The 13,204-nt window shown below is 44.1% G+C and overlaps 1 protein-coding gene across 2 annotated transcripts in view; it reads left to right on the top strand.

Annotated features, from left to right (window-relative positions):
- LOC140343018 (mitochondrial carnitine/acylcarnitine carrier protein-like) overlaps positions 1-13,204 on the top strand; it is a 36,584-nt gene that overhangs the window by 13,958 nt on the left and 9,422 nt on the right. For both annotated transcript variants that reach the window (XR_011923228.1, XM_072429459.1), the window contains exon 7: positions 4,698-4,807. Coding sequence is in view for 1 of the 2 variants with exons in the window: in XM_072429459.1 (XP_072285560.1) it covers positions 4,698-4,807 (110 nt within the window). In the remaining variant the exon portion in view is untranslated. The remainder of the gene's footprint in view (positions 1-4,697; positions 4,808-13,204) is intronic.

Genomic DNA, 13,204 nt, shown 5'->3' with positions numbered 1-13,204 from the left:
AGGAGAATGTCAGCCAAGCCTCAACCTCTCTGTACAAAGTGGACAAGAGTTCTCTGGCGGTGTGTCTTTTCTCCCCCAAGGACACCAGTTTCACCACTGCCTGGCAATATGTGCGCTTGAGGGAGCCTTAGCGGCATTCCTGCCTAACCACAGTGTCCTCAGTTGCTGGCCTTTAAGGAGGAATGTCAAAAAGAGAGGGTTTGACGGTAAAAGGAATGAAGGAGGAGGAGGGAGAGAACTGGGGTGGCCCATGCTTTCCCACCACACCCCTCAGTGGGGGTACCAGGTGCTGCAATGCCTCTTGCAGACTACCGCCAACTGAGCTATGCAAGGCCACCCAGTGAGCGGTGAAGGACAGGTAGCGTCCCACTTCGTGCCTGGTTGTCCAGCTGCCCATGATGACATGGATTTGACTAGACACTGAGAATGCCAATGCCCAGGAGAGGTTACCCATTACTTGTGCATGTAAACTGGGAACAGCTGTGTGGGAGAAGTAATGCCTGCTTGGTATTTTTCCACCAATGCTCGGCACAGGCCATCAGATCATGGAAGGGTCCACAATGCTGTACGGCAGTAGCTGCAAGGCCAATAGTATGGCTGGACTTGAATTCATTTTGATGACTCTTTTGTTGGTTGGGCCCATAGCCTGATGCCTTGCTCAGAATTCTGGTAGAGTGGGCTGAAGGGACTGGGAGCTAGGGGAGCTGAAGGAGTCACTGGAGTACCCATCTTTCAGCGACAAACGTCGTCGGACGCCACGAAACCTGCGGACAGAAGCTGGGAAAGCAGGGATGTTGTACCCAAATGTGATCAGGTCTGTCCTCTGCGAATATGCCTGTGGCACAGGATGCAGATTGCTACGCACCCGTCATTGTCTTTCAGCAAGATAAAGGACCACACTGGAGAGGTTCGTGCAACCACTGTGCTGCTCTTTTTCTTTGCCTGCCTCTGCGTCTGCTGGGTGCCCTGCATCTGCTCCAGTTCCATCTCCCCCACAGTCACATCATCTCTGACTGTTCCCCTGCTTGTGCCCACTTCTCTGCCTCTTCTTTGTGACTAACATGAGGCAGATTTGCAGCCCCTTCCATCCCCAGTCTGTGGTTGCTGCCTTTCCTCTACGGCTGTTTCGGAACTGCTGCTAGCCCTTACACGCACCGGATATCACAGTCATCATCATCCTCATTTTCATCTAAGACAACCTCTGCAAATGCAGCCACTGATGCTGATTACCCTCTCCAAGGGTCTCAATGTCTGCCTCCTGCTCTGAAATTCGCAATGACAGATCCTCAGGCTGTTCGTCAAACAACAAAGGAGAGTCATCGGGAGGTACAGGCACATTAGCCACGCTAACTCCTGTCTTTGCTCCTGTCACGGTTGTGCTGGTTGCTGCTGCTGCAGAGGAAGAGACTGCTGCACTTGAGGCCCCTGAGACCAGTTCACAACACTCTCCACATGATGTGGCTGTATAATTGTAGTACACTCTCTCAATAAATCCACCAGCGTACTGGTGCTCCGCACACATTTCAGACCTGTTTGGCAACTTGTGCTACTGCCTCCAATGGTTTGCTGCTGCTGCTGTCCTACAGTGGCGGACTCCCAGGGAGTATGCCCCCTGCCAGAGCCTTCCCCTGCATCTACTGCTCATCTTTTACTTATTCGGGATCAGAATTGCATTTACTTGCATTTGGGATCAGAATAAAATATATTTATTTTTTTTGAGAGAAATACAGAATTTTTTCTGGCTTTTTTGATAGCAAGTGGGATCAGAAAAAAAATATCTTTATTTGTTTGAGAGAAATACAGAATTTTTCTGGCTTTTTTGATGGATCACAAGTGTTATCAGAATAAAATATCATCTGTATTTTTTTTGAGAGAAATACAGAAAGTTTTATGATTTTTTTGATAGCAAGAATGAAATATCTGTATTTCTTGTTAGAGAAATACAGACATTTTAGGGCTTTTGTGATAGATTACAAGAGGTATCAGACTGAAATATTTCTGAAATATTTTTTAGAGAGTAGGACAGAAATTTCAAGCTATACAGAAGGCTCCTAACCTGTCCCTGTCACAATGCACTTCTCTCCCTGCTTCTTGCCCTCACACGAAACACAAGATGGAGTGACTAACCCCTCCCTCTTTTCCTGTATATATGCCTGTTCTGAGATCTTGAAATGATTCGCTCCAAGCCATTTCCGCCGGAAATAGTCGCCGTTCCCGCTCCTGCATTCTCCCTCGTTTGTTTGGCGAGAACACGACCTCATGGCAAATCACAAGGCCGTTCTCGCTTAAATGTTTGGTAAGCGCGAAAGGCCAAATTCGCCGAAAGATCGAACTTACAAATCTTGCTCACTCATCCCTAGTCAATAATAAGTTATCTCAAACCTTACAGATGCAAGGGGGCACCCCAAAGGGTCAAGAGCATCCTTCTCTTGACCCTCGCCTACATCATCTCAACTCCAACCCACATTTCATGGGAATTACTTTTGCTAGTAGGAAAATTCAACTCGCTGATGATGTCCTCCTATTAAGTTTAAACCACAAATTCTCACTTTCTGTCATTATGAATCTCTTATCCCATTTCGGCTCAATTACTCAAAATTTTGATAAATCAGTGACCCTATATCTGTATCCCAAACACAATGGCCAATGGGCCAAATGAAGTTTCAGATACCTTGGGGTACAGATCCCTAAAATTCCAGCCTGCCTTTACGAAATGTATTTTCTTCAGCCCTATGCAGTATGCAAGACTCAAGTCTTCGTCCTCGATCCCCCTTTCCTATAGGGGCCAAATAGCCCTTTTAAAAATGGTAGCAATCCCCAGACTGCTGTTCCTCCTTCAAGCACTCCCTGTTTTCCTCACACCCAACAAAACTCCGTACATAAATTTTTTTTTAGACACTTTATTTGGGGTAGTAAACATTCCAGTATCTGTCGTTCTATCCTCCACCAATCAGTGTCCAGTGGAGGCCTTAACTTGCCTAATATCCTGCTTTACAATGAAGTGGCACTTTTACACATTCTCAAGGACTGGCTCCATGGCACTTCCTTCTATACCAACCTAAAGACTTTGCACTTAGCTCCCCATTACATCCCATCTTTTTACTACACCTTCACAAGGAACTCTTATCTGACTCCATCGAACAAAATCCGCTGCTTTCTTCACAATGGCACCTTTGGCATACCCTAGTAGAGTACTCTTTAATGCCCACACCTCTCCTTTCCTTTCATTATGGGGGAACTCTCGATTTCACTCCTGGACTCCCCTTCCCTGTCTTCTGACACAGGTTTAGACTTGGTACGCTCACTGCTCAACCTGAAAACCAGCAAACCTCACTGTCTCTCTGAAATACTATTAGAACACCCCAAAAATTTACAAAACTTGTTTCCTCCTGGCCACAGATTGGCACAATCCTTTAGACACCATGTTGTTATGCCCCCCATCCCCCTCTAAAGCGATTTCCAAATTTTAGTCATTTCTCAAGGAGGATTTGGATTACAACGAGTTGGCCACAGGCCTGGGGGGCTGTCCTCAACATTTCCCCAACCTAGAGACATCATCTCTACCTAAAATGTTGTGTCCTGGAGGGCAATGGCATTGGTACAATACCGCAAAATGATCTTCAAACTATTCTACAAAGCATACAGCTCCCCATCACGAGCAAACCACATGGGCCTGTCGGAATCTAGCAGCTGCCTTAAACGCGGTGTAGCACAGGCTGACCTTTATCACAGCCTTTGAGATTGCCCCCTAATCAAACAATTTTGGAGGCAAGTCACCTGCTACATCCAAACACAATTGACCAATTACTTGCCTTTAACCCCCTCTTGGGCAAGTTTTGGTATGGTGGGTGGAGACTCTACTCCCATGGTGCCAAATGTTTAATACTCCTCCTTTCTGCCATGGGAGGGAAATCTATTCTCCATTGTTGGATATCCACTGCCTCTCCATCGATCCAATTGTTCCTTACTAAACTCCAACATTTATTTAAAATGGAATGGGTTGATACCTCCTACTCTAAAGAAACCAGAATGTCACAATTCTTTGAAACATGAGAGAGTTTTATTGAAACGCTGAACACAACCACCAAGACCCAACTTTACCATTGCTTTAACCAAACTACCTGGTATCTTACTAGAGTTTTAGAAGGTGATCGCCCTATCAATCAGCAATTTTTTCTATGAATCTTCAAGTGCAAGAGTTTTCAGGTAAAATCCCCCCCCCTACTTTCACACCCCCATTAAACCAATCCTCTCTAGCAAGCACAATAAACCCGACACCATTGTTAATACGAATACCCCTCTGCTGATATTTTGCTCCCTACTTGGCCTTAATTTTGTTGGTCTGCTATTTTGTATATTTGTATATATTGTTAAATTGTCCGCTCTTTGTTAAAGCATATAGGTTATTTTGTTACCATTGTACTTTTGAATGCTCAATAAAAGATAAGTTTAAAAAAAAATAATAATAAAGTGGCTGTCCCTGTATGATTGTTCATTAATTCACCAGGGCAGATTTTTGAACAACGTTGACCTCTCTACGCTCTAAATTTGAGAATCTATGTGAAATTATGAGAATCTGGTCAGTGAAAAAAGGATTCTGTCATTATACGTTACTTCATTTGCAGGTGGACCTTATTGCGCTAAAGATTAATGAATATGTATTTTGCTAACTCTTATGTCTTCTAAATCTTTTGCAGCATCAACAATCTCAGTGCTGAGCGTATTTTGCTTGCTGGAGGTGTGGCCGGCATGTGTAATTGGATAGTGGCCATTCCAATGGACGTACTTAAGTCTCGATTTCAGACAGGTATCTCAAATTACTTTACTCCCTTTCACATACAGTATTCTTAATACATGTACAGTGATTAAAATAATTTCAAGTAAAAATGTACTGACCTCTTCAGCATGGCACAGCTGGGTCATCTATGATGGAACGGATGAAAAGGTTGCCAGTAGTAGGGCGGTACTAATTCTCATCTGGCTAGTGTTAGATTTTGATTGTCTGGCTGTCGGTGCAGGCTCTCAGCATCTCTGTTTGCAGGTGACAGTCAGCTTTTGGCTAGCATCAGATTTAAACATTTACAGCTCTACTAGGGATTGTCTGGCTTCGTGCTCTGTAGGATTCATCATGTCAGGTAAGGTTCCACTGGCTTGATCTTTTCTGTGCTGATTATCAAAGGTTCTGTTTTCTGGTACTCTTGTGGTTTGACTTTGTAATAGAGTGTTTATTATTAGTACTCATTGTGGCAATTCTGGGATGGTCATTGCTTCAGGGTCTGCAGGTGATTGATTGAATTAGGTACTCTATGGAATGGTCACCAAGCAATTTCTGAATAGTTTCTTTGGCTTCTTTTGTCTTTAGCTCCTAGCTTGCCCACCCCTTTTTTACTGGGCACAGTCCACATGTAAAAGGTAGGGTTCTCGAAGTGCGCATGCACGGCTTTCGTTGATAGCAGCTGCCTGATTGAGCTCTGCTCCGTCTGAGAGATAGCCGCCCTACATCACCGTGAGCACTGAGCACACCACCGCCTTTTCTGCACCACAGATTCCCGTGATCATCAGGAGGAGATAGGTCTTCTCTCCCAGCAAAATAAAAGGTGGACAGCGCAACAGGAGAGAGCTGAGTCAGAAATCTCCCTGTGGGGCTCCCCTGCTCTCCCTCCATCCCCAGTGCCAGTGCAGCCTGAACCCCCTGAGGTTCCAGACCTCTTGGCTAAAATGCAAGTTATGTTCCACGAAGCCTTAGATGCACAGTGTAAGAAGTTGGTGGATCATTTTTCACAGGATATTAGGAACTTTACCACTGTACATCGCAGCTAGATGGGAGTAAGAATGATACTACTATTGTCCTGGAAGGCCATGAGAAGGATATTGACTCCCTGAAATATGACATCCAAGCTCATGGATAACAGGGCACACCACGCTAATATAAGGATAAGGGGGCTGCCTGAATGGATAGTGGATCTAAACTCCATGGTTACTGCATTATTACAGGAGTTTGTTGCCAGACATCCCCATAGATCGACTGGAGATAGATCATATCCACAGAACCCTCACCAAATGCCAACCTAAGGGCCTGCCACGTGACATTGTGATAGCGTTCCACTATTACCAAAACCAAAGAGCGTCTGATGTGGGCAGCTCGTGACAAAGCTCCACTACACTTCCAGGGCCATGATTATTAAATATTTGCGGATCTGGCTCCCTTCACCATCCAGAAAAGGCGGGCACCTAAACCAATAGAGGTGCAACGCCATTGCATAAAATACAGATGGGGGTTCCTACTCAAATTATCTTTCATCTACAAAGATATCACCTACATAGTGGCCACCCCAGAGGAAGCGGGGAAATGTTTCCATGACCTGGGTTTCTCCTTGCCTGATCCTCCTAATTCCCAGCAGAGGGCCCAGCGTGCATCTTGAGGGTAGGATGTCCCCTCAATCATCACCCTCCAGCTCCCAGCTCCGAAGGCGACAGCATGATGAAGACCCCCGCGCCATCATAGAAGCAGATCCCTGAGGCTTTGCTCTTATCGGGAGCCATGGTTGACATTCATGGCAAACATGATGGACTCTTGCTTTTGGGGGCTTGCCCCCCTCCTACCTCTTCTACATGCTCTTTAACCTCTATTCGTGCTAAAATATATGGTCAGAAGCTTCTGCTGACAATGCTGTGATTCTCAGGAATTATGTTTTTGGGTGTTAACTTAATTTTAGATTACTTTACTGGTATTGTCTCTGTAGTGCGCTTGTTACTCTGAGATTGGTCATATTTACACTGAGCTTGGCTTCTCTCGGGCGGTGGTCACTGTGCACTCCTTAGACGCCCACTGGTTTTATTGTTTAGGGCAGTTACCCTATTACATCGTAACAATGTTTGTTGAATGCACTCTTGGCATCCAAGTACAGTAAAGTGCACTTTTTTTGGTGTTTAGTGTTTGTCCTTGTGTACCCCCTCTCTTCCCACCCTGTTGCCCCCATTCCCCCTTTTTGGGATCGGACCTTTCTATTATTTCTATCTCAAAAATGCAAACTGTGATGCTGAATTTCTGTATTTGTCATGCCATTATCACTGCTTAGTTTGAATGTGCAGGGACTGAACTCCCCTGCTAAGAGAGTCAAGGCTTTACGGGGCTTTCATGCACTAAAGCTACGTACACACTTCCAATTATTATCGTCGGAAAACGAACGACGAACGTTCCTGCACGATATACACGAACGATCGTATAGCACCGATCCTGCACATAGAGGTAACGACACGATCGTTCATAGATATTGTACACACAATAGATACGATCGTTTAAGCGATAGAGGAACTATGTGCACGACAGGAAAGTGAACGGACGTTCGTTCATCACGCATGCTCTGAACATGGACGATCAACGAACGACCGTACACACGAACGATGTTCAACGATCGTCGTCCAATCTGATCCGCCGGTCCGGTCGTTCGTTTCCAGCGACTTTCGTCGGCGTCGTTGGTTACTTTTTTACGAACGATTTTTTGCCCAATCGATCGTTCGTCGTTCGATTGGAACGATAAAAATTGGAAGTGTGTACGCACCTTAAAGGCTGATAATATTGGTCTCCAAGAGACACACTTCTCAACATCTTCCTATCCAAAATACTTCAGTAACCACTATCCACAAGTTTATCTGGCCAACAGTCCCACCAAACAGAAAGGGATCTTAATTGGTTTTAGGCGGTCTTTGCTGTTCACCTGTGATCAAGAAATCAAAGACCCTGATGGTCGGTATCTTATTTTGGTGGGGCAGTTGTGCGATGTGCAGATAACCATAGTTTCCTATTATGCTCCCAACTCTAGGGAACTTCCCTTTTTCCGTAGCCTGCTGACAGCAATACAACAACAAAAAAAGGCACATTGTTGTTATGTGGTGATTCTAATTTAATTACACCCCACTTTAGACAGAAGATAGCTCCGAGCCCCGCCGAAGCTGGTACTCCATAGCTTGGCGCCGCGGCCCATTCGCCAAGTTCTTGCAACAGCATAATCTGGTAGATAGCTGGAGGGAGTTACACCCCCTACAACAAGATTCCACACACTTTTCTTTTCCTCACAATGTCTGGACTAGGATTGACCATATCTTTTTTTGAATCGTCTTGCTTCCCCAAGTACAAGAATGTAAAATTGCACCAATCTCGTGGTCTGACCATGATGCTGTGGTCCTATCATTCTCCTCCTTATATGACAAACCCTGATTGAACGGGTGGTCAGTAAATGACGCTTTGTTAGGTGATCCGGAGGTGGGTGCTATGATCCAGCAACATCTGCAGGATTATTTTTCCTGCAATGATACACCTGAGATTGGAGCTGTGAGACTCTGGAATGCCCATAAATCGGTCATGAGAGGAAAACCTATACAACTGGCCTCACGTAAAAAAAGCAAAGATTGGCAAAGACCATGGAGTTAGAAGCAAAATTTAGTTCTCTGCTTGACCAGGTCAAGCGTTCCCCTTCAGAGGCCCTTAAGAAACAATTAGAAGCAACTCGTACTGAGTTGGAACTGTGCCTGAATAACCAGGCTGAGAAACACCTCCACTGGGCCGGCAACAAATTTTATTCTAGGGCTAACAGAGCAGACACACTCTTAGATCGCGTTTACAGGATAGACAGCACAAACCCTATAGGCTTAACATTCTAGATTTTGGCCCTACCAGCCACCCATCCAAAATTCTGGAAGAATTCCAGAGGCGTCTTCATTCCTTATATGTTGCTAAGGAGGTGGGACCTAGGCGTGCAACTCTAAAAGCTGAAATCTCAAAGGAGGAAGTCAGAAAGCGGGCCATACGTAATTTGAAACCAAATAAATGGCCAAGTTCAGATGGTTTCTCGGCCACTTACAATAGGCAATTTAGTGACCTACTAACTCCACATCTAACCAGCCTATTTAACCACCTTGTGCTAGGACCAATTTATCCCTGATACGCTCACTACTAGCATTTGTATGATACCTAAACCCAGCATTGATCATTCCACCTGGGCCAACTACAGGTCCATATCCCTGCTAAATTTGGATGTCAAATTATTGGCCGCTATCCTGGCCAGGCGCCTTAATACTGGTATCCTATCTCTAATTGGCAAGGACCAGGTGGGATTTATGCCCCAGAGACAGGCGGGTGACACTGTTTGACATATAATGCAGTTGAATAATCAAGCCCATAAAAAAGGGGCTTGTATGCATTGTATGCAATGCTGTTATCCCTGAACAAAAGAAAAGCCTTGGATACTGTTTCCTGGACCTACCTGCAGCGACTTTTCAGCTCATGGGGTTTTGGCCTGCACTTTTGCAAGTGGGTTGGCGTCCTCTATACTGAGCCTAAGGAATATGTGAAATTTGCAGTCTACCGTTCAGACCATTTTCCAATCCAATGAGGCACCAGGCAAGGCTGCCCATTATCTCCACTGTTGTTTGCCCTGGCCATAGAGCCCTTGGCTATTTCAATCAGTGAATGCCCAGATATTTGGGGCTTAGAGGTAGCAGGCATGAAGCACAAATGGTGCTTGTTTGCGTATGATGTTGTTATATTTATAACTAATCCTGTAATATCTCTCCCCAATCTGCATAAGACCCTTGATATATTTTCTGGAGTGTCTGGTTTCACTGTCAATCAGGATAAGTCAAAAGTGCTCAACATTTCTTTACAGGAGCATCTTAAGGCCCTGGTCAAGACTATGTTCCCATATCAGTGGGAGGACCATAGTCTTCCATACTTAGGTATTCATTTGTCAGCAATCTATGGGGAAATGTTTACTGTGAATTATGCTAATATTCTGATGTTAGTCACCAAAATGCTGTGTACTTTGAAAAGGTACCAAATCTCTTGGTTTGGGAGGATAGCCGCCCTTAAAATGACTGCATTGCCGAAACTCCTATTGATACTTTATTCTGGACACATCCACGTTGGCGTAGTCCTGGTATAGATCCTATTATCAAACACTCCCTATGGGTGTGGGATTCTGTTAAGTATTCGAGAAATTTGATGTCTCCACGTACACCACTAGCTACACTTAGACGGAACCCTGCCTTCCTACCGGGCTATGATAACCCCAGGCGTTTTGAGTGGTGGGATGAGAATGGTTTTCATAGAGTCAAAGACATGGTGGCGCTGTGTGGTATACCATGCTTTGACTCTATTAGAGAGAAATATGAAGCTAGACCCACTGAATTTTTTTACAACTAAGGCACTATGTTCAGCGAACCCTGAAATACAATAGATCTCCCATGAGTACCACCCAATTTGAACAAATTTGTGCTAGGGATCCAGTGGGCAAGGGTATTCTTTCTGTGGTATATCGGTCCCTGCTCCTGGCTAACTACTCCCACCCTATATCATACGCATCTAAATGGGAGACTGATATTGGAAGACAGGTGGCAGCAAATGTGGGACGCCACAGCACATGGTACCCCCAATGTGCAGTACCATGAAGCCAATTATAAGCTTCTGCTCCGATGATACATGGTTCCTACTAGATTGGCGACATACCACCCGGATTGTTCTGGGAGTTGTTTTTGTGGCTGTTGGTCGCCAGGCACCCTGTACCACATTTGGTGGCAGTGCCCCAAAATCTAGAGATTCTGGACTGGTGTACATCAAATTATATATACTATAGTGGGAAGAGGTAAACGCAAGGAGCCGCCAAGAAGACCCTAGCCGAGTGGGCAGAAGGTCGACTTCTTTTCTCCCCATGTGTTTTGCTTCTGTGTCAGTGTATATTTGGTAATTTCATGTCCTCATCCAGTGATATCTGGTCATTCCCCATCCCCTTCCCCCTCTCTCTTCCCCCACCTGTTTGTCTTGTCCGCGTCATTTCCTGTTTTTTATTGTAAGTGCCTGTACTAGGAGCATAGATAGTTATTTTGCACTAAGAGAGAATATTTATTATGGAATTCCTACTGGGATTGGCTTTGATTGCACATATTATTCTCTCTATTACACAGATTCCCCAGATGCTATATTATCTGTTATGTATCCCCCTGGATAAAAACTCCATTTTTGCAGATAATGGTCTTATTGTGTGCACTGTTTGTTTGTTTGTTTGTTTATACGGTTAAATCTGTTTGTCACGTTTATTGTATGTGTTTACTATTTTGAAAAATTTTAAAAAAATTATTGGAAAAAAAAAAGGTGGGGTTCTCTATATTTGGGTATTAGGTTTGGAACTTTTGGAAAAAGAGTCCTAATGGCATGAGTTCTTTTTTACAGATATGAAATCTATACATTTATCACCTAGCTCGGTCCACTTTTCCTCTAAAAGATTGTAGTGAAAGATGATCTTCTCCAGGGGGAAACTACAGGTTTGGCCAGCTGTCCTGCGGTGCCTCTGAAGTCTCCAGGGCACTATCATCCTGGCTTTACATAGTTAAGAATGTGGCGGATGAAGGCACAGACAAGGATTCAGTCATGTCAGCCTTGGAGCAAGTGAGATTGTCAGCAGATTTTCTGGTGGAAACATCTATTGATATAATAAGGCTTTCGGGTAAAGCAATGGGGTTCACTGTAATAGCTAAAAGGGCACTGTGGCTTAGGAATTGGGCAGTAGATTCTTCATCTAAGCAGGCCTTGTGCTCTATTCCTTTAGAGGAAAAGGTACTTTTTGGAAGGCTTCCAGAAGAAGGCATACAGTGGGTCACAACAGCAAGATTAGGTTTAATTCCTCAAATGTGAAGGCCTCATCAATTATCTCATCCTAACCAATTTGTCCAGGATAATTTTTACGACTCCAGAGCAGGTAAGATTTGTGAGTCATTCCGCCCTGTGTGGTGGAGTGCCCAAACATCTGGAGCCAAAGTCGTCAAGGCCATGGTTGGACAGGCAGCCAAGTCAGCAAGTAAAACCTTCTGAAGTTGTTTGTGCCCAGGAACTGGAAGCAGGTCGAAAACTTTTCAACTTTGTCAAAATTTGGCAATACAGTATTACAGACACCTGGGTAATTTCAATTCTTTCTTCCAGTTACCAGAAATAATTTGCTGCAGATCCCCCGAGGTCTCAGTTTCTGCAGACACAGGGGCAACATTCATGGCAATGAACATTAGGGTACTGTCAATTCGCCCTGTGCTGTGGTGTCCCAAATATATACTTGCTCGTTCACAAAACCTAAAAGGCTGCGTTCAGACTGGTGGTGAGGTTGCGGTTTAGGTATTCCTTCCTCATGCCATAGAACCCTGCCTGGGGGAGACGCTCAGTACCACTCACTACCCCGATTTCAAATCTGCAAACACTGCTGTGTGAGGGACTGAATGGCTGGTAGGGTAACTGTTACATATATCTGGCTACTTACATTCTGTGAACCCCAATTTCAATGGAGCAGAGGGATGTTGGCAACTGTTAATGTGGGAGCCAGTAGGAATTCCTTTTGCCCCCCCTTCCCCAATAAAATGTTATACCTGTCATATCCTGTCACACATAGCTATCCGCTTACTCTCTATGAACCTCAATCTCTCTGTAAAAAAAGAGAAATGTGAGTACAACTGCAGGACTCTTGTGGATAACTCCCCCAAAATTTCATCACTATGGTGCCATCACAAGATATGAAAAGTTATACCTGTCATACCGTGTTATCCTGTCGCACATATCTGGCCACCTACCTTCTGTAAACCCTAATTTCTCATGAACAGGGAGATGTTGGGACATAAAAATGTAGTTGGGACATGAAAATGAAAAGAACATGTACCCCTTAGCTATCTGTCACATGATTTGCATTTCTCTGGAAGTATCCATTACAGACATTTTGGGGAATAAAGAAGGGTAGCAGCCCCCTATAACTGTCAGGACACATTGTATGGTGTAGTTTCTTCTCTGTGGTACAATAATGGTGAATGGAGAGCAATATATAACCAGAACTGTATGATAGCTTTAGTTTTGTATCTTTCATTAATAAAATCTCACAAAAATAAATAAGTATCAAATGTAGGTTATAATAACTAGAAACATTTCAATTTAATTTCATATTAAATTAAAAATTTTCCAATTTTAAACATATTGTTTGTTTGCATTGTGACCTGTGAATTTTTTTCTCAATGTCAACTGCAGCCCCCAGATGAAAAATGGTTGGGCACCACTGATCTAGACACATTATTGTGGCATGAGAGATCAGGTGTTATTATTATTATTATTATTATTATTAAACAGGATTTATATAGCGCCAACATATTACGCAGCGCTGTACATTAAATAGGGATTGCA

This window comes from Pyxicephalus adspersus, chromosome Z, assembly GCF_032062135.1.
Source record: "Pyxicephalus adspersus chromosome Z, UCB_Pads_2.0, whole genome shotgun sequence".
In the NCBI taxonomy this organism is placed as follows: domain Eukaryota; kingdom Metazoa; phylum Chordata; class Amphibia; order Anura; family Pyxicephalidae; genus Pyxicephalus; species Pyxicephalus adspersus.
This window is presented reverse-complemented; position numbering and strand designations above follow the sequence as displayed.